The sequence below is a fragment of the Falco cherrug genome, chromosome 3, assembly GCF_023634085.1.
Source record: "Falco cherrug isolate bFalChe1 chromosome 3, bFalChe1.pri, whole genome shotgun sequence".
Lineage (NCBI taxonomy): Eukaryota > Metazoa > Chordata > Aves > Falconiformes > Falconidae > Falco > Falco cherrug.
In genome coordinates, this window is record NC_073699.1 from 5,728,174 (window position 1) to 5,750,435 (window position 22,262).

The following is a 22,262-nucleotide window of genomic DNA, read 5'->3' on the forward strand; positions in this document are numbered from 1 at the left end:
ACAAGTTCAAGTGAGGAAGAAGAGTGAACGACCACCCAAAAGTCTCCCTGAAAGATGATTCTAGAAGACTCCGCCTCAAGCTCCACCTAAACCCCGCCTATTATGAATATGATAATTAGATGTTGAAATTACATGAGTATGTATGTAAAGATTATGTAACCTCTCACAAAAACTGTATAAATTACCTGACTTTTCACTGAAAACTTTGGAGCTAGTTTGTCCAGGGCGAACCAGCTAGCTCCCCAAGGTTGCACTAAATAAATACCTTTGCTGCTTAAAGACAAAATTCGTCTCTGAGCAGTTACTCTGTGCTGTTTTGGAATCAGCATCTACTTTTACCCTCCCTAGTACTAGAAAGACATTAACATACTGAAGCAAGTCCAGTGGAAGGCCATCAAAATTGTCAGGGGGCTGGAGCCCACGACATCAGAAGCAGAGCGAACTGGGTTTATTCAGCCTTAATGAAAAGGCTAAGAGGAGATCTTACTGCTGTCTTTAAACACCCAGTGGGAAGGTACAGAAGAGATGGAGTCAGATACTTCTCAGAGGTGCAGTGATTGGATGAGGGTCAACACAACCTCTGTTTTAATGTAGGAATAATATACGCTTTGTTGTTGGGTGTTTTCATACTACAAGCAGCAAAATGTTACAACAGTTTGCTCAAAGATTGTAGAACTTCCATCCTTAAATGCACCTAAAACTCAGCTGAACAGGTCCCTGAGCAACCTGATTTAACTGGATGTGATATGAGCAGATCAGGCTTTGGGACCTCCAGAGGTCACTTCCAATCCAAATTATGCTATGAGTCTGTAAGTATAATTTGGTAGTCCAACAGATGGGCTTTAAAATATTTTCATGCTCTGCACATCGAGAGAAGTTCTCCTTTCCTGCTTGAAGAATCTTGAGCCATTTAACCTTTTGTAAGAGCAGAAGGAAAGAAGGTCAGAAGGTGTTAAGGCTTTCATAATATGTAACCCACAGAGCCATTAGGAAGCTAAATGGATTTTCATGCAGAATGAGAAAGCTAAAAGCAGACCTAGAGACAGCAATTGCCCTGAAAGTGCCTGAAATTGACAAGCAGAAATTGTGCTCAAAGATCACCTGTATATCCAGTAAATAGAAAAAAGCAGGAATGAAAAAAGAAAAGGATGAAGGAAAAGGCAGGGGTGAAAAGTGAAGCTTAGGACCTAATGTGAAAGGAAGTTAAGCCAGCTTAAGTTAAACACTTGTGGCTTTGGTAGAAGTAAAGAGAAAAATCTTTCCCTAACAGTCCATGGTAGATATTCTCAGGAAAGATTTTTTTTAAGCATCTGCATAATCCACCAAAAAACAAAACAAATATTTTCCAAAGAATCATTAATAAGTCAGATACAGACTTACAGGTTTTACTACAGTAAGCATATTTCATGCTGCAGGTTTTCTTAAACACATTTCTTTATCATGTTTATTAACAAATTTTTATTTCAACTTCATTTTTAGGCACACCTGATACTCATATTTTGGTCACCGAAATCATTCCTACTTTTCACAATACAGGAGAGTTACAGAAGATAGTTTGATTTACTTGGCTTTAGTAACTAATTATTTGATTCACTGTCACCACTTATTCCTACCTCCAAGCCACAGAAAGTCATTCACAGACCGCAGAAGTTCCACCGCCATATGATAATGCACCAAGGAATCTTGTAACATTCCAGCTTGTAAACACAGGTCACCAACATGTTTCCGCATCCGGCCTTGACAACGCTTCTTATAGTGTCTGTAAAATAAAAGGTACAATTTACAGTTATTTACAGGAAACTCTTTATTTGAGGTAATAAACACCTAAAGTGAATTTTCTTTCCTCCTTAATAGATCAACATTTACTTTCTTTTTTCTTGAGCAACATCTAGTATGAATTGTAAGCAGCATAATATGCAAAAGTAAAAGAACCAACAATTTGAGGATATATTGAAAAAAAGCAATGTGTCATTGGTTTTGGCTACATAGCATTTATTCAGATAAAGTGACAAAGTTGAAAGACTGCACCTCAGAGCACTTTAATAGCCTTGCCACAAATTAAATACAACAGAGTTGTAGAACTGCTCAGGTTGGAAGGGACCTCAAAAGATCATCTGGTCCAAGTTTTCATGGGAAAGGCAGGCTAGATGAGATTATCTAGCACTTTGTCCTGTCACATCTCGAAAACCTCCAAAGCAAGGTTCTTCTAGTCCTCAATGGGTATTTGGCTGCCTTTCCACAGCTGACATGCTGCTTTTTTGCTTTTAGGTACAAGTACAACCAAAGCTCATTGTTAGCCCACGGTAGTCTCTTGTTCTGCCTTCTTCCTTTCCCTCAGCTGGGAATGGACTGTTCTTGTGCTTCCAGGAGACTGTTCTTGAATAACTCCCAGCACTCACAAGCTCCTCTGCCCTCCATGGATATTTTCTATGGAATCCCTCGCATCAGGGCTCTGAGCCTATAGAACTTAGCTCTTCTAAAATGCAGGGTCTTTGTCCTGCTACTGGTCTTCAGTGTGCTCAGCAGCATCTTAAACTCCACAATGTTGTCACTGTATTCAAGGCTACCATCAGCAGTTATGCTGTCAAGAAAAGTCTTCTTGGTGAGCAGTAAATCTAGCACTGCTCTGTTCCTAGTCAGCAGCTCCAGCATCTATAGCAGGAAGCAGTCCTCAATGCATTCCAGGAAACTGATGGACAACTTGCATACCACTGTGCTGCTATCCCAACAAATGTCCAAGTGACTGAAGTCACACATAAGGAGCGGGTTCTGTTGGCCTGAGGCTTCCTTAAGCAGCCAAAGTAAATTTTATCACCCTTGCCATCCTGACTGGGAGCTTGGTAACAGATACCTGACGTAAGATGTCCCCTGGTGATGATCCCTCTAGTCTTGATCCAAAGACTTTTGACAGAACTTTCATTGTCTCCATAGCTCAACTCCACACATTCAAATTTCTCTTTCACATGAAGTACAACTCTATCCCCTCTTCTTCCCCTTCCATATTTCTGAAAGTGCTCGTAGCCATCCACTGTGGTCTTCCAGTCATGTCAGTATTTCTGCCACATTTCTGTGGTTCCTATAACATCATAACTCTCAAACTGGGCATAAAGCTCCAGTTCCTCCTTTTTGTTGCCCAGACTACCTGCATTGGTAGACATGCACTCAAGGTGGCTAAACTTAGGATTCCTGCCTTTGGAGAGAGCTGGGGAGCATTCCTAACCACTCTCACAGTGCACTCATCTGTTCTGTTGCACCTGAATATGCAGGTGTCACAGTTTTGAACACTACCACCACAAGTTAGTTTAAAGCACGATTCATGAAGTCAGCCAATCTGCTAGCAGACATTCCTCTGCCTCTTGTAGGTACAGGTAAATCCTCTCTCTCCCCAAAAGGCTGTATTCATCAAAAATCTATCTGTGATCATTGAAACCAAAACCCTGGTGACAACATCAGTCACAAAGCAGGTATTGAGCTGCATGATGCATCGACTTCTGCCTACAGCCCTAGCTCTGACTGGCAAGACAGAGAACAAAATCACTTGTACACCTATCCTTTTCACTTGTGCTCCCAGGGCTCTGCAGTCCTGCTTGATCTTGCCCAGGTTTTGCTTTGTCATTGGTGCCCAAAGGGAAAAGTAGTAGGGCACAGCAGTTGGCGATTTTAACCAACTGTAGCAGTCATCTCTTTGTGACATCCCAGATCTTGGCTGCTGGCAAGCAGCAAACCTCCCTTGACGGTATACCAGGCTGGCAGATAGGTGCCTCAGTACCTCTCAACAGTCACACATTACTAGCACTTGCTGTGTCCTTTGCAGCTTTTCCTGTGTGCTGCTGGTGGGGCTTCTCCCTGTGAATTTTGCTTATGAGTTTTGTCCACTGCCAAGGCTTCGTGTCTGTTGCTGGTTGGTACATAACAGGCAGGGGACTGAAGCGATAGCCTGTTCCTGTTGGTCATAAGAGACCATGGTACCTCCTGCTCCAAGGTGCTGTCAGCTGGCTATTGAAGCTCCTTGCCCAGTAGTGTCTGGAGGTCAGTGCTACAGGGCCCTAGTACTTCATGCGAAGTCTCAAATAACACTATTTCTTGTTCATCCTCCCTAATACAGCATAACCTGCTAACTTCCTCCTCCGGCTCCTCCACCCACTGCCTGAGTGATCCCACCTGAGCACAGCTGGCACTTCCACACAGGAGGCAGGGGTGCAGCCCCCCACCTGTCCAACAGCTGCTCTGGCTGGGTGGCTGCCCTCCACTCAACCCCGGCTTGCCTGGCAAACCGTCTGCCGCAGAGCGCAGCCCTTGCCTGCTCTCTACCACCAAGCGTTTGACAACCTCAAAGCACTGCCTACCAGCCCTTCTCAGTCACTGGAGACATCAAGGTGCTGGGTAGAGCAGCACAGCCACCAGCTAGCTGGGGTGACTGTCGGGGCAGCGTGCTAAGCCCGGCTACGCAAAGCAAGCAGCGGCAGAGCACACCGCGCTTCCCGCGCCAGCCGCTGGCCCCGCCCCCCCTGCGCGCTGCCCGCGCCGCTCCCCTCAGCGCGCGCCCTGCCGGCACGCCCCGCCTGCCGCGCGCCTGGCGGCCGCCGCTTCCCGCGCTGTGAGCGGGGCCAGGCGGCACCGCCCTGCTCCGCCCGCTCTCCGGTGGTGACAGCCGCCGCCTGGGCCCGCTCCGCGCACGGCCACGAGCGGCGGCTCAGGAGCTTCCTCACAAGCCTCGCACTCCTCTCGGCGCGCAGCAGCTCCTGCTGCTGCTGCTGCCAGCGTTGGCTTCCCACGGTTTGTGAAAAGTTGCTGATATTCGTGAAGAAATACGATCTTTTCAGTAATGTCATGGTCCTGAAACAGGTACATTTTTCTTTTAAAAAAGGGTTGAGCAGTGAAAGACCTATCATTTAAGGCAAGAACCGTCAAGAGTTTCTTTTGCTACTTTTTTTTTTTTTAAGATATTAAAATAAATGGTGAAGATCTTTCCTTTTGCAGACAAATAGCCAAATCCAATGAAGTCCTACTGAAAATATTGAACACTTCGGTACCACTGAAAAGGCAACGTGGGCACAAATCCATGTGATAAAGGCACTATCCTTAAAATGTATTTATTTTTAGTAAGTTGCAACTGAAGAAATACAACAGATGAAAAGTAAGACCCACTACACTTTCGAAGCACTTAAGTCACAGTTCAGAACAATGCTGCTTCCCTCAGCCCATCAGCAATTCTCCTGCTCTCCATTCTGCAAAAGTAGACCCTAGCAAGAAGGTCCTTGCTCCACCTTATAAAGTTGTTTTCTCAGAGAAAAATTAAGCATCAACATAGGTACTTTATTCATGTATCTACATTAACAGTATATCCTTCTCTTCTATGTCTTAAGCACATAAATAACAGAGGCATACAATTTCACAGTCCAAACTTAATACCAACAGAAAAAATATTTTTTCTTTGGATGGTTTAAACTAAAAAAAGTCACCTGAGAATGAAAGTCTAGTTAAAAGTATTGCTGTAGATAACTATCTTTGTTTCTTTGTTGTCTACATTAGTATCTCCAAAAAGAATCTGGTTAACAGGCGTTTCCAAAAATACAAAGAACCATCTCAGATTAAATGTCCTATTTAATACATTTGTAGCTTTTAGCTAAATTTCAATTACACTAAGTACAACAAAATGTCTTTTAAAACATTACAGATGCTGAACTCTTATACTCTAGAGCAAGACTTTTCGAATATAAGAGGAAATGCCACGATTATGGAATGAAGCAGAGTTGGGGGGGGGGGGGTGTCCAGCAAAGAACTTCCCAGAGGATCCTAGAGATTAATTGAATTAAAGTGTGGCTGAAAATCTCTTACAACAAATCTGTACAGACTGTCTTCATAAAGGCAGGGGGAGGGTAAGAATAAGCATATTCATTTATTGCCCTCAGATTTTAAGGCAGAAAGGCCAGGAGAAATAGTAATAATAAAAACAATTACATGTTACTGGTTTGTTTGCTTTTGAGGGTCTTGGTTTGGTTTTTTAACACCGAAGAGAAGCATCCCGTCCAAAGGATAACCACTGCATTCAGCCACCAAATAATGTCTTATTCCTTGTAGCAGGTTCCAAAAAAGAATAGTTCATCAAGAAGATGAAGAGAAAGTAACTGATTTATATGGATGGACAGAATTTTTTTAAAAGAAGGTAAATGGAAACATATTAAATGTCCCTATACAAACTGAACAGAAAATCAATTAGTACCAGAGTAATTGTTTACAAGAAAAGCTGGAAATTATAAAAGGAGACAAGAAACATTTTTCCTATTGCTCCTCTCCATCTAAACAGTTACAAGTAACTCCTATATAAATGCTTCCACTTTTCTGATCTATCAATTCTACTCACAATTGATGCAAAGACTACTACTTTAAATGAAGCTAAATACAACTGTTGTGCTTTATCTTTCAGATACGCAATATTTCTTACCTTTTATTTTTCAATAAGCATATACTTTACAAATCTTTTTAAGAAAAAAATTATATTTTTAAGAAAATTCAAAATGAAAACTGAAGCTGCTCTGCACAAACTATGGAAGGACACCGAAAGTTACTAAGATTTCAATCTGAGCTTTGCATTATAAACACCTCCATCAAAAAGTTATTTTGTAATCTTGAATCAGTATTGTACAGGAAAGTATAAAATGTTCACAAGTCAGGTTTTACTAACCTCTGCATTCCAGAATAAAATTAAGATTATAAATGCTTTTTTTTTTTTTTTTTTTACACAGAATAAATAGTGTAATTGGAGAATCATTGTTTCCTCTACACAGCTATAATTCCTTTCAAAGATGCTAACACTTCAAATTTCCTCTCTCCACACTTTCAAGCAATCTCTAGGTTTATAGACACTGCATTTCCTAAGCGTTTCCCAGATTGCATACAATTAAGTTCATAAATATGAGTCATACAGCAAAAGGAAAAGAGATGGTGCCAGACTCCTAAATCAGAACCTAATACCAGAGTAGTTTCAATCATACTGCCTCACCAACAGCTCTTCCTAACCAATACCTAATTTTGCTTCAGGTTTATGCCTGTGTCAATATATGCAAAATTTGAATGCATTCACTTAGACATCGATAAACATTGTTCACACAAACTCTTCTCTTTATTTATAAACCAACATAATTTATATCTGGTGATGAAGAGACTGAATTCATTCCACCTACTTTTAGGTTCTTAAATGTGGTGCCAAGATAGGATCGCTCTCCTGCAGTCCCTGCTACCCTTCACCATCCTCCTGGAAAACATTTTCTCACTGATTATAGAGTAAGTTTGCACTGTACAAACGTATAAACTGTTTACTAATGTAGCACTCACAATTAAGTACAATGAATTCAGGCTCCCCGCACCACCCCAATTACTTTAAGTGTGTCCAAAAAGACAAAAGGCAAATATTGCATTGAAACAAAACGTATTCTCCACAGACAGCAAAACTGAATTTACTTTGTATTTGGGAAGCCTGTTTTGTAAAAAAAAAATAAATATATATATATCTGCAGTGTCAGGTCTTTAAGTGACTAATGGTTTCTTCAATGCATACTGGGGGGCAAGCTTAAAGGAAAAAACATACATGCATATATATATATACACACCAGCATAACAGTATGATTATTCATTAATACCTAGCTAGTTTTGCTTCACAGCTTTACCTGAAGAATATGGTCACAAAGCTGAAAGTGAGAAGCTCATAGATATCTTCTAATTTATTTTTTATTAAAACACTGTTTAATTATTTTGGTTCTCTACTGCTTAATCCTAATCTATTTGATGGCAACAATTCCCCATAAATTAACTGCTACTTTTTCTAGGATAAAATGACAACCTTTTTCTAAGTCAGCCCCTTGTAGTACCGTACTGCCAAGAGCTCTTTCTATTTATTTTTCATCTGGAAGATCATTTAAGACATTAAGTTACAAAGACACACCTGAGTCTCACCCAAAGACACACTGCAAATCCCTTCAGCAGTGTGATGCACTCAGAAATATCCTCAAGGAAGGCAATGCCACATAATGCAGGATCACACATGGAATACTCCACAGTGTCAGGTATCCAAACTTCTGAAGAAGGTGCTCTCCTCAACACATGTACACATACAGTTGACTACAAAACTAGCTTAAAAATCTTGTCTAAAGTTACTTGTGTTAATTTGGTACCTAACACACTCTTTCTGTTCTCCTCAGAATAATAACCACAATCATTAGCATCAGTGACCACTACTGGTACCTCAAACTGGAGGACAATAAACCTTTTCCAGGAACCAAAAAGCACTATGCAACCTCGTTTCCATTTCTACCTCATTTGCTATATAGGATATGTGCTTTACCCCTTCATCCCCCACTCTTTTCTAGGATCCCAGGATAATCTTATGGAAAATTCAGAGCAAAAATATTGTATTTCAGGACAGAATTTATTTTCACTACAAACCATCCAGCAACAGGTCTGAAGGAATTTCTGGATCCTCAGAATTTCCAAGTGGCTAAATTTAAAAACAAGAAACATGCAAAATGAATTTGCAAAAGTATTCATGCAAAATGCTTCAATAAAAGTTTCCATCAAAGTCCGCTAATTCCAATTAGCATGCAGAACTATAGATATCACCAATCGTAACATTACCCAGACTTAAGACACAGCTACAGCATTTGATTGACTGCCAGAACTTTTGGATTTGGAAACCAAACACAGGCAGCAACAGCTTCATGGCTTTGGAGTTTAAAAAATGAAGCAAATTCCAGAGGCCAGCAGCCGCCTAAGCAAATTATGTGTGTCCTACAAAAAAATACAGCATTGCTACCAAATATAATTGCCAAATGCGCCAAAAAGGGTCAACCACAGTAGTAAGGCTCCAGGCAGCAATTATTTTTGTGTGTACTGAAAAATAAATATAAAAAGCAACACTAGAATATGCAATGAAGGCGGAGTGGAAAGGCAGTACATGGAAGAAAGCTAACTATTTTTAAATATACGCAATCACAGCCTACCTTTTTAGACCCAACAACAAACTCACAGGGCAGTATGAGAGAAGAAGGAAAAAAAAAAAGAAAGGAACAAAAAAATTAGAAAGACAGAGAACAGAAAGAAACAGCCAAATACACATACTGAGATATCATAAACTTTGATAAATCAGTGAACAAATCCCATCTACAATACTGTGTAGAGAAAAACACATCCATAAACAGAGCCCTCCTTTCTCATCACTCAACCGTATTAAATGGATGCCTTACCAGTGTAAGAAAGAACCTAAGACACAAACTGACACAAACAACATTAAAATGAGCTTATCTGAGTAGATTTATAATCATACATAAGTATGTTTATTTTTTTAACTGAAAGCAAAAATAAAATAGAACAATTAAACAAATGGGATTTCTGGTATTTCTGGCAAGTATGTTTCCTAGTTTCAAGTTTGTTGGACCTCTGTATCACCATGAGAACATGAATTTCCTTCTTTTTATTAGTCTTGTGGTCTTTACAAGTAACTGTCAGGTGCAACTGATTTTACAAACTTTTTCAATTATCCTCAGCAGCCATGTGGCCACACAAATATTTTACCTAATTTACTGATGAAGAAACAGAAAGAAAAATTCACAGATTTGCCAAGATCACTTTGTTGGCTGAGTGCTGTAGGAATTCAACCAAGGTCAGACTCCCAGTCCCACAACTTCTATTTAACAGGAAAATCTTTTTTAAAAATTTCTTTGGACTTAATCCCATTAATTTTTCATACGTTAAGTTTTCTACCAGCCAAAAAAATTATTCTAAGCCAATAATATAGTGAGTTTGTGTATATTGTCATCTCAGTACGAGTTCTGGGAATGTTGTCTCTTCTGCTCATTATAGTAGCAACTTGCAAAAGACAAAGATCAGCTCCACTTTTTCTGAGAATTATCTTATTAGAAATGCAGATAATTCATCCTCCTAATTTATGAACTCTGCATCTTAAAAGAAGCCAATCACATTGCAATTTTTATGCAACCAAATTAACGATTGTCTTACTAACCAGGTAAAAGAGAAGATCAGTTCTGTGTATCTAGTCTGGATCATAACAGAAGTATTAACCCTAATATCTTCACTAAATTACTTGCAGAAAAGTCTCCTTTAAGATACAAAAGAAGTTCAGTAGTTTTAATTAGTCTTCAAATCACGTGACCATAATTCCTATGTTCCATGTAACTTCTTAACATATTTTCCCTTAACGTATCAGCCCAGTTCATTAGCACAAGGTTACAGCTGCACTCTAATAAGACCTTTGCTACACACCATGAAATTAAACTTCGATTTTAGAAGTTACAGGAAAAGATACGTGTATTTAGCCTAAGTGAACTTAGGCTAATGTGCAGCTATATCAGCAAAGACACATACTCTCTATTATAAGCACAGAAAACATGCCTTCCACCTATTTAATGTAGAGTATTTGTGCTTTTTAACCAGTGAGTTGCACACTGACTGGGTGGTCCTGATATATTACATACCAAAAATATTTTAACATGGATGGGAGGTATATATATATATAAAAAAAAAAAAAAAAAGTAGACTTTCTTTGCCTTTAACACTTTAGAAGTTTCCACTTACTCTAGAAAAAGCTGTTTCATTTGCCTCAGTATCTCAATAATGTGGTAATTTTCTTTCTTTAAACTCATGCTGACAGACTCAAAACCAACAAAGTAACAAAAGTTATTCTACCATATATTCTCATATGTCCTCCATGCACTCAGACAACTTTTACCCCTCCCTGCACAGAATTTTATACAACATCACATCTTACAAGAACAGAAACTGGACTCTGTCAAAGGCGGTCCTTTCTAGCCATGTATCTCCCCGTTATGACTTAATGCAATGTTTTCCCCTGTCACTGCAAAAGAGAACATGCTAGAATAAAAACCTTTTATTGCAACCCAAGTAATAAAATGCCATGTACTACCATTTCACATCTAAAGACTTAGGCTTGAAAGTGTAGGTTAGTTTAACGAACTGAGCTTAGTTCTACTACACTTCATGGTCCTGAACTTCTGCTAAAAAAGATGCATCATGCTACATGAAAGGTGCCTAAAAAGGTCCTTGTGCAGAGCAGCTCAGGTACACTATGCACATGTATTTCTAACTCAAGGACAACTCCTTTTCTGACATTTACTTGGGATTACATAAATTTCTCCTTTCTGTTACAAAACTCAAAAATATTTTAAAAAGCCCATGCATTTAGAGTATTTTCTTACTCATCTTTACATCATCATATGCAAAATACTAAACTGAATATAAAGATCTTTTAATTCAGCTTGGTTATGCTATTCATATATAAATCCTAAGTTTTAAAACAATCAGAAGTACTAACTAGCAAAATAAGGCTACAAAACTCTCTCACTATTGAACTGAAAGAGGAGGGATTACAACTTTTTAACACCTTTTCTTCAAGCAGTTACATGCAGCAAACATTCAAAGTGTATCCATTGATCTAGACTGACTGCAAAACTATTTGGTATTCAAAGCACCCAACACGGTTGTATGTATACCTGAACCAGTGATTAACTCTGTATAAACCCGTACGTTTACACAACCAGGGTCATACACTTGCCACTATGCAAAGAACTCAAGCATCATACTAAATCTTTTTCAACTCTTAAGTGCAACAGCATAAAATACCTTCTTGGACACGTGTGGACAAACGTATCGCCTGTTATTCAAGCTCCACACCAGTTCAGTACTTCACAGGAAATACTCAGCCACTAGCTACACCACAGCCACTGGTCATAAATAAATAATTTAAGCAAGGAACTGACTTCCAAAGTACAATTTGGAAGCATGCTATTTGGAAGACATAATTGAACAGCATAATTAATTCTGATTTTGAGATTCTTGGCCAAAACTCATAGTTTTCTTAGCTAACTGGAACAGGAAACTTCGGTGATTACATTAAACCAAAATTCATCCAAACTGAGTAATTAAAGCTGAGATTCTAAAAGGGCTCACGCAGTCTACAAAACTTTACCGCCAGTGCAGAGCACAAAGAACAGTAACAACTTTAACCTATTGCTAATGAAAGTTGAATAGTGCAGGGACTAACCAGAACACTGAAAAGAGTAGCTCGAACGGAACAGCACATCAGAGCAAGTTCAACTGCTCACCAACAAAGAAAGGTACTGATGGTCCTTCAAGCAACCGGAGATAATTTAATGGAGGGCTTCAAGCTCTTTAGAAACTTAGAATTCTTTATTCCAGTATATCACATTCTTATCTAGAGATTCTGAGGCTAGGACTAACCATGCAGGCAGAGCTGATGTATATGACCAGAAGACCTGCCTGCACAGCTCTGGACAACCCTGCCTGGATACCTCTGAGCTTTTACACACAATAATGACTGCTGGAATCCCTAGTAGTAAAAAAAGTAGTAAAAAAAGACAGATGTGAAAGATAGTATTCCCACCTGATGGGAAGCCCTATTTGTCTTTCCCAGGACAAAAGGAAGACAGTTGCTTTCATCCTTTGGATTTGACTGCAAACAGGAGAGTCAAACAGATTTTGCACCTGCCTGGAGCTAGCAAGCCAGAATTACTAATCCCTAATACAAGAACTACATAACAAAGCTGAAAGCTGAGCATGCAAATGATTAGGAAGGAAAGATGTGGGGGGAAAAGAGAATGCCAGCAACAACAACAAAATCTTTAACATACACAAAACCAAAGAGAATAGTTGTGAGAAAAATGATAGCAAAACAAGACGGGTCAAGAATATCACAGAATTAAATAAAAACAAAATACAGCAGAAGTTGAACTCAGTCACCAAAATAAGTGGTCACTATTTGATAGGATGAAAAAGTAGACAGAGGCTGACAAGGGAAAAAAAACCAAACTACACATTATGTAGGATTAGTCAAATACTACTCAACAAAACATTTTTTTTTTTATGTTAACCGAATTTCTTTATTAATACTGTGTATCTACAAACCATTTGAAGCTTCCCAGCAAAAAGTCTCTTCATAGCAGTATATATCAAACCTTTCCTGTGACTTCTTCCCACTATTTGATTAGCCTCATAAATTTATATATATATATATAACTCAAAACATAAATATGGTCACACTAGAAATTAAGTCTCTTAAATTACAGCAGACATACGTAATAAAATAGAGGCACAACCTTTAATGAAACACAGTATGCTTTGTCCTTTCTAATAGGCTTATTCTAAAGGCTAGCAATTGTCACAGACATTTTTTCAAAACCTGTGAGCTGACAACAATAGCTGCTTACCTGCTATCGGTGTCCAGACCTACAAAATCCTTCTTCTCAAAAGGAACACAGAGGAGCGGGATCTTGTCTCCAGATTTATCAGTGGCTCTGTCAAGCCGCTTAGACTCCAACACTATGAAGAGGGATTCAATAAAATCTTCTATCCTCTTCTCCACGGTTTCACATTCATCATAACTGGGATAAAATGCCACATCTGTGCGGGGCTGCTCTGCAATCTCTCCTTGAAGCCCAAAGACAAACAACCGGGAATCATAGAGAGTAGAACCATACATTTCCTTCTGAAGATGGAATTTTTCAAAAGTCTGAGGCCAGTCCTTTGCAGAAGAACAGTCCGTAATAGTTATCAGCCCCACAACTTTCCGGTGTGTCTGAAAATCCCCCCATTCATTGTTCTCTGGGGGATAATGGTGCCTGTAACGGATATACAACACACGCTGAGAGTCACGCACGTTTACTTGACTCACTGCTGAAATTCGCTTGTAGATCCTGAAAAAGCTCTCTTCGGGTACAATGCCAATTGGCTGAACCACAACCAGGAGAGTCTGATGATCCTCAGCACACTGCATGTAGTCAGGAACACTCATTTTGCACCAAGTGCAGGCTGGTAAAAGAAAAACTTATATTATTTTTTTAACATTCAGAAGTACCCATGTTGCCAAATCAAACCAGAACTTTGATGCCAAACACTCCTACCTCCTGTATACATGTGCTGCGATACTAATACTTTCACCATTCTACTAAATCTTCAGTCACACAGCCTCCTGACAGTTACACAGTGCACAGGAAGTGTTTTTAGTCACGTATCAGTACGGCCACAAAAAGCTGTAAATTACGTTTTTCCAACCGAATTTCCAACATTCGGTGTGCAGCTACACAAGCCAACCTAACACACGGGGCAGCAGTCTCTCCCTACCACAGAATAAAAGCTTGCCAGAGCACCACCTCAGAGTAGATGTTCTTTGAGGCTCTCCAGTCTGCCTCCACAACATGCCGCAGGGAACCACGGAAAACTGCGTAAGGTGGGAGGTAAACCAACACCAAAATGGCACGACTGAACTTTACACAGCTGTCAGTGCTCACACATGGCCAGGCAGAGGAAAATCAAGTCCAGAATACATTTTTGAGAAAAAGTGAAGTCATTTTCTCAAAACACACACAGGTTCATCAGAAGAACCCGGCAATATTTTCTGCTTCTATATTTAAATATTTAGAATTCCTTCTCCCCTGAGCTATCTAAAATTGGTTACTGTACTGCAGCTGCAAAGTGCTGTGAAGCTTAAGTGAAGACGTGCATAGCTATGCCTTCACACCCCCTCCGAGCCCTCCTGGACCACACAGATCCCTTGGTGGATTTCAGCTCCAAAGCACCCTCTAAAACGTACATTTAGCAAAGAGAGAGAAAAAAAAAAAAAGCATCCACCCCAAAACCCCCAAAGAAACAAAATAGTAACAACAACAACCCGCAGCACGCTTTAAACCAGGGGTCCTCAAACTTTTTGAACAGGGGGGCGGTGCGCGGATGAAGTGGCAGGCAGTCATCTGCGGCTGCTTGGTTGCCCCCCCCCAGCCCCCGGCGGGGGTCTGTAAATACCGGGGGCCGGATTGAGGACCCTGGGCCCCGCGGGCCGTAGCTTGAGGACCCCCGCTTTAAACTGACGCTGCTGGTTTTACCAAACAGAACGAAGAAAAAGAGTTCCGAGCGCGGGAGCGCAGGTGGCCCAGGAACAACTGGCTGAGGACGAGGGGCTCCTTATAACCACTGACACTGCCAGGACCCGCTCATGTAAACCCCCTCTCCCACACCCCGCAGCCCCGCGCCCTGCCCCCGCTGCCCGTCCCGCCGCTTCCGACTCAGCGGGAGGCCGCGTCCAGCCGCAGCGGGCGGGCTGCTGGGCGGGGAGCGTGGGGAGGGCTTCGGCCCCCGCGGCCGCTCTGCCGGGGCACCGCCGCCCCGTTTCCCCCCGTTATCCCTCTCCGCGGGTAGATCCTCACGTCGGGCGCAGCGAAGTTTAGGAGGGGAGAAGAAATAAATTGTAAACCAAGAGACAAGCCCAGAGGAGGCGCGGCGGCAGGCACGTACGCCCCGCAACCCCGCGCCCTGGGAGGAAGTGGGGTGACGGGCAGCGTGAGGAGAGGTGAGGCCCAGGGCAGCGGGGGAGACAGTCTCTCGGGAAGACGGGGGACCGACCTCCTCAGGGCCGGAGCGGGCTCTGGGGTGGGTAACGCGGGGAGGGGGGGGGGCACTCACAGCCGGGACAGGAACCGCCCCCGCCTCCTCCTGCTGCCGGACGCGCGGGGCGGGCAGGGGCGGGGCGCGGCGGAACTGACGGCAATGGGCGCTCGTGGTCCCGCCCCGTGGGGAGGGCGGCGCATGCGCACTCGGGGCAAGGAGGGGGAGGGGGTGGGCTCGCTGGGTGGTCGGTTTCCCGCCCGCCGCACGCGCGCGATGCCTCACCTGGTGTTTCCTCAGGGACTGCGCTTCTGTCTGTACAGTCACGGGAACATTCAAGAGGAATTCACTAAAAGGAATGAGCATCAGCGGGGCGGGTGAATTCCAGCTGCCAATATCTGTCCCTACTGCCTAACTGAAAACTTCAGGGGCTCAAACACTTAGCAGTGGCCAACAGTCAGCCTTCGTAGCATGTCCAAATCCTGAAATCGGTCTTCGGTCTCTTGTAGCTTCAAGGGCAAAAATCTTGAAGACTCTGGGGGGAATTTGCCTTGCATGAGAGTTAGGTTGCTTGCGTAGTGGAGGATATGGGAACTTCATGAAGTTCGACGAGGTCAACGGCAAGATCCTGTATGTGGATGGGTCGGTGGAACCCCTGGTAACAGTACAGGCTGGGGAATAAGTGGATTGCAAACAGCCCTGCAGAGAAGGAATACTGTAGGGATACTTATGGATGAAAGACTGGATGTGAGCTAGCACTGTGTGCTTGCAGCACAGAAAGTCACTTGTACCCAGGGCTGCAGCCAAAGCAGCGTGGCCAACAGGTCAAGGGAGGTGATTCTCCCTCTCTAATCCACTCTTGTCAGACCCCACTTTGAGGGACTGCATTCAGCTCTTCTTGCAAGCCCTCGCTTGCCAACTTTGCTACTCAGCCAAAAAGTAAAAACTGCTCTTGGCCTCAGTCTGCAAATGCTCTTGCATGGGCACATTCTCAGACTCTATTTTTCCAGTGCAGGTGCATGTTGGAATAGAAGGGAGCATGTCATGACTTTAAGTAATGGCACTCCAACAAAATAACTTCAATAGATTTTACAGGTTCTTAAGACTTTGCACTTAGATAGAATCATAGAATTATTTAGGCTGGAAAAAACCCTTAAGATCATGGACTCCAGCCTAATATTAACCCAGCTCTGCCAAGCCCACCACTAAACCATGTCCCTAAGTGCCACATCTACATAGCTTCTAAATGCCTCCAGGATGACTCAGCCACTTCTCTGGGCAGCCTTTTCTATGCTTGACAACCCTTTCATGGAATAATTTTTTCCTAATATACAATGTGAACCTCCCCTGCTGCAACTCGAAGCCATTTCCTCTTGTTCTCATCACTTGTTACTTGGGAGAAGCAACTGACACCCACGTCACTACAACCTCCTTTCAGATAATTGCAGAGAGCAATAAGGTCTCTCCCCCCTGAGCCTCCTTTTCTCCAGGCTAAACAACCCCTGTTCCCTCAGCCGCTCCTCACACGACTTGTGCTCCAGACCCTTCACCAGCTTCATTGCCCAGCTCTGGACATGCTCCAGCACCTCAACATCTTTCTTGTAGTGAGGGACCCAAAACTGAACACAGTGTTTGCAGTGTGGCCTCACCAGTGCCGAGTACAGGGGGACAATCACTGCCCTGGTCATGCTGGCCACACGGTTTCTGATACAAGCCAGGATGCCTTTGGCCTTCTTGGGCACACTGCTGGCTCATGCCCAGCCAGCTGTGAAGCAGCACCCCCAGGTCCTTTCCCACCAGGCAGTTTTCCAGCCACTCTTCCCCAAGCCTGTAGTGCTGCATGGGGTTATTGTGACCCAAGTGCAGGACCTGGCACTGCTCCTCATTGAACCTCAAACAATTGTCTTTGGACCATCATTCCAACCTGTCCAGATCCCTCTGCAGAGTCTTCCTACCCTCAAGCAGACCAATGTTGCAGCACAAGCAAGCTATCGGGCTGTAACAAGGCTTTCACCATCAGTCAGATTCTACTGTGCAAGCTGTTTCTCCTTCCTCCAGAGCTCAGACCACAATGTTCCTCCTCCATCCAACCTTTCCCCCCCATCCTCTGTGCTATTTAACTACTTAGCAGGAATGAGCTACAACTGCACATCATCCATGTCAATCAACCCACTGCTTTGGAGGCAAGGCCACAGGTGCGTATTATCAATGCTAATAAACCCACTGCCTTCACTCCTCTACAATTCCCCCTTTTTGATTTTAACCAAAAAGGCCATGTCTATCATCCATTGTAGGGCGCTTGGCAGGATGTGTGGGAAAGGCTGTTCAGGCTGAGTTAAGAAGGCACAAAGCTGCATCTGATTCAGGCTCCGTATCAGGGTCACCCGGATGTTGTGACTCCCCTCTCAAGGGGTCTGTAGAACAGCCGGTATCTGATGTCCTCTTGTCAGTTCTAGGATCCAAAACAGGCTTAACACACCTAGCGGGAAGCCACCGCGGCCCTGCATCTGTGGAGATGCAAGCATACCCACATCCCCAGGTAATTAAATCCAACAGGCCTCTTCATTTTCCCGTTTGTAGGTCTCGCATTAAGACCTTTGCTCGGATAGGAGGATCTCCTCCCTGCAAAGACAAGAAATGCAAGATAATCACAGGACACTCTTTCCCAGCCAGCACAGTCAAATAATTCAATGTGTACACAGCTTTCCATAGACGAGCATGCAGAGTTTCAGAACCCATTCCCCCTTTTTGTTTTTCAAGAAGCAATTTTAAAGTATGATGAACATGTTCCACAATGGCTTGGCCAGTCGGAGAATGCAGCATACCAGTAACATGTTCCACCCCGCGAGGGGTAAGGAACTTGGCCATGTGTGCAGATGAATATGCTGGTCCATTGCCTGTCTTGAGACGCTTTGGAACCCCCAGAGCAGCCCAAGCCTGTTGAAGATGTGAAATGGCGTCTAGATCCTTCTCCCCAGTATGGGCCGATGCCCACACAACTTTTGAGAAGGTGTCGACAGAGACATGAAGATACTGTAAACAACCAAAAGAAGGTTTGCCACAGATCCAAGAACTGATACCCGCGTGTATTGACCCTTTGTGGAAATGTCAGTTCAGGATCCAATTGCTGACACTCTGGACAAGCAGCGTGACGGATTGTGCATCTGCAAAAGATACTTTAAATTGACAGACCAGTGCCCGAGCCCCCTGATGAAAAAATTGATGAGACATGAGGGCCTGTCATTTTAAATCCAGCACTGGAGGAGTCCAAGCGGGAGCTGCAAGAGTGTCAGCACAGGCATTTCCTTCACACACAAATTCTGGCAATCCAGTGTGACTGCGGATGTGCAGAATATCATATCTGTGTGTACGCTGGTTCACCATCACCCATAATGTTTTTAATCAAAAAATAGTTGTTCTGAATTTACCTCCTTAAGCAGCGCACGGTCAATGCATCGTGTGACATCCGCAACATAAGCGGTGTCTGTAACAATGTTTACAGCACATCGTGAAAACATTTTAAAGGCAACAATGACAGCACGAAGTTCAACCAATTGAGGTGATCCCTGTGTTATCAATTCTTGCCATTGCTTCCCATCATACCAAGTGACCACCGCCTTCCCCGATTTCCCAGAACCATCCGTAAAGACTGTAGGGCCTTGTACCAGGCTGTCTGCTGCCAGCAGCTTTTGAAGTATTTGTATGTCCAAATAAGTTTGTAACAATACATGACTGGGAAGATGATAGGATATTCGCCCCTTAAATCCTTCCAGAGCCAACTGAAACAGTAAACCGTTTGCCAAACACCAGCTTATGTAATCATGTTCCATGGGAATTATCAGGTAATTGGGATCTTGGCCCATGCACCGAGTACGTACTTTGGTGATGATTTTTGATACTAGTTCAGCCTGAGTGCTCAATGTCTTTCATGGTTGTACAGATAAAAATAACCATTCTAAGACATGCAGCAGATCCTGTCAGCACTCATTCCATTGGCCCAACAATCCCATGGGATGATAGTTAGCAATGACAATATATAAACTTATTGGATTTTCTAAGTCTATACAGCGTACCCTTTTTTGTTGCAGACCATTGGCCACCCTCTCTAGGGCTAAGGTGGCTTCTTTAGTTAGTGATCGGGGAGACATTAAATCAGTGTCACCCTTCAGTAGATCAAAGGGTGGTTTCAGTTGTTCTGTTGTAAGGCCCAAGTATGGCTGCAGCGAATGAAGAGACGGGACGCAGCTTGATGCAAGCAAATGTCGATTTATTGTACAGAAGCACGAGTTTATATACACTTTCAGAAGCTGCGCGTTTTAAACAGATTGGTTCTTGAAGCTAAGCATTGCATACTAGGCAATCCCTGACTGGTGGTTAACTACCATCAATCAACAGCAAGGTGTTACCTTTCCTTGGCACCATCCTTGGCGCCATCGTTCCTCATTCCCTTATCTTCTCTCAGCATGACTCACCCTGTTGATTGTTATCCACCCATTCCTTGTCCTCCCAGGGTTTGTGGCCTACAAGCTAGAGCACATTCCTTTCAGCTAACATGGTCCTGATTTCCAGGCCCCCTCCTGCATATGGCCTTACTCAATTTATGGTCCCTAATAATTTTTGCAAATCATTTAGATTTCTGACATTTACTCGGAGCTGGATAGACTGTGGCTCAGGTGTTTGATCTAGCACTTTAACTCCCAAGTATTTCCAAGGGGCTTGTTGTTGAATCTTTTCTGGTGATATACATAACCCAAAGATGGCCAACGACTACTGCAAAACTGGATACACTTGCTGAAGTTCAGCCTTATTTACAGCTGATACAAGAATATCTTCCATATAATGATAGCAATATACTTGTGGAAATTGTTCTTGTATAGGTGACAAGCCTTTGCTATATACCATTGACATATAGTAGGACTGCTATATGCATCATATATATATATATCTATTGACTGCATCATACCCTGGGGCAACACCATCCATTGGTATCGCTTATAAGGAGCCATATTGTTTCTGGTACTGAAAAAGCAAATTTACATTTATCAGCTTCATGTAAAGGAATACTGAAAAAAACGATTGTTTAAATCAATTACCAAAATATCCCAGTTTCCCAGGATGATCGTCAGGGAAGGCATGTCTGATTGCAGGGCTCCCATTCCCTCCGTTACATCATTTACTTTCCTTAAATCTTCTAACAGGCGCCACTTGCCTGATTTCTTTTTTATCACAAACACAGGGGTCTTATAAGGACTATGGGAAGGTTCTAGGTGACCTTGTGCTAATTGTTCTTTGACTAATTGTTGGAGGGCTACACATTTTTCCTTAGGAAGGGCCCACTGTTCCACCCAAACAGGGGTATCTGTCTTCCAAGTCAAAGGCAGAGTAGGTCTTTGTATGCCCTCCATCACAGTAGCCCCTATTAAAAATCCTTCTGGGTACCAATGATAACTCCCCATTGTCCCAAAATGTCCCATCCCCACAATTCAGAGTGACGTCAAGCACGTAGGGACGGATTGTTGCTGTCTGGCCCTCAGGGTTTCAAACTTGCACCATATACCGACTTTGGACACTGTGTCACACCACTCACTCCTGCCAATATGGAACCTGCCGAACAGATAGGCCAAGAGCAAAGCCAGATGTGCGCAGATATAATAGTTACATCTGCTCCTGTGTCAATCATTCTGGTCACCCATATAGCAGAAGGGGTCCTTTTGGCAAAGGTGATTTTACGGGTTAGAGTTGGTCAAGCATTTTGAATGCTCCAAGTCCAGGCAATTTGTGGTGTTCCTGTCAAACCAAACCCTTCTTTGGCCTGGACTTTGTCACGGGCAAAATTAACTTGCGCCCAGAAAAGAATTAATTGTGCAATCTGGATTCCTTCAGGAACTGACATGGAGGGGGTGGGTGTCCACACCATTGCTTGAATCTGACCCATATAATCTGCATCAATGACTCCTGGTAAGACTAACAAACCTTGTCAAGTTACACTAGAACATCCAAGCAACTGCGCACTCAATTTATTGTGAATGGGTCCCACAGCATTCAGTGGGACCTTATGTACTTTATCATCCACTACTGTGATGGTGGTTGCTGTGGTAACATCCAATCTGGTGCTCCCTGAAGTTTGGGCTGTGAGTTGGCTGCATAAACCTGGAATTGTTGTGGAGGATTCATTTGTATTATCACGCAGTTCCTCCCCACGTTCCACCCCCCGTTTCCCTGCTTTCTGTTGCCACCTGCAAATCATTGTCCTTGAGTGTTAAATTTAGATCTACAGTATTGCGCAAAATGCCCTGATTTGTTACATCGATGGCATACCAAACCAGAGCCATCAGCCCTTCCCAGCCTCAATCTCTTTGGACAGTCCCTCTTTAGGTGACCTTCTTGCCCACATGCGTAACAATGGCAGATGACCCTAACTGCATCAGCAAAGGTCTTTGCCAGATGCTCTGTTTGGAAGGCAGTGGTTCCTACCTTCCCACATACATCCATTAATTCTATTAAAGTGGGATTACAATGCACCTTGCCTGCAATCACCTTTCTACAATCCTCATTTGCATTGTCCTTAGCTAACTGAAGTAACAATGCTTCCTTAGCAGCCCCATTCTGTATTTGCTTATCCAAGGCATCTCTCAACCTTTCTAGGAACAACACATACCCCTCATTTGGACCTTGTTTTATTGTGGTCCATGACTGTTGTGGAGCGCCATGACCTGGGACCTGCAATAAAACTTGGAGAGCTAACATTTCCCTGCTGCAGGACTAAAGGATGTAAGCGAGCTTGTAACTGAGGAGAGTTAACTGGAGCCTCCCCCATCAATTGTGGAATCCCTGCC

The 22,262-nt window shown here is 42.9% G+C and overlaps 1 protein-coding gene across 7 annotated transcripts in view; it reads right to left on the reverse strand.

Moving 5' to 3' along the window:
• Positions 1-15,603, reverse strand: part of TRAPPC9 (trafficking protein particle complex subunit 9) — a 508,568-nt gene extending 492,965 nt beyond the window's left edge. For 3 of the 7 annotated variants that reach the window (XM_055703591.1, XM_055703590.1, XM_055703592.1), the window contains exons 1-3: positions 15,249-15,427; positions 13,257-13,857; positions 1,614-1,759 (exon numbers count right to left, since the gene is read on the reverse strand). In XM_055703591.1, the coding sequence (XP_055559566.1) occupies positions 1,614-1,759; positions 13,257-13,840 (730 nt within the window). In that variant the 5' untranslated portion in view covers positions 13,841-13,857; positions 15,249-15,427. Of the gene's footprint in view, positions 1-1,613; positions 1,760-13,256; positions 13,858-15,248; positions 15,429-15,504 lie in introns of those variants that run through there. The other 4 variants (XM_055703587.1, XM_055703586.1, XM_055703588.1 and 1 more) reach the window with 4 other exon arrangements.
• Positions 15,604-22,262: the final 6,659 nt, after the last annotated feature.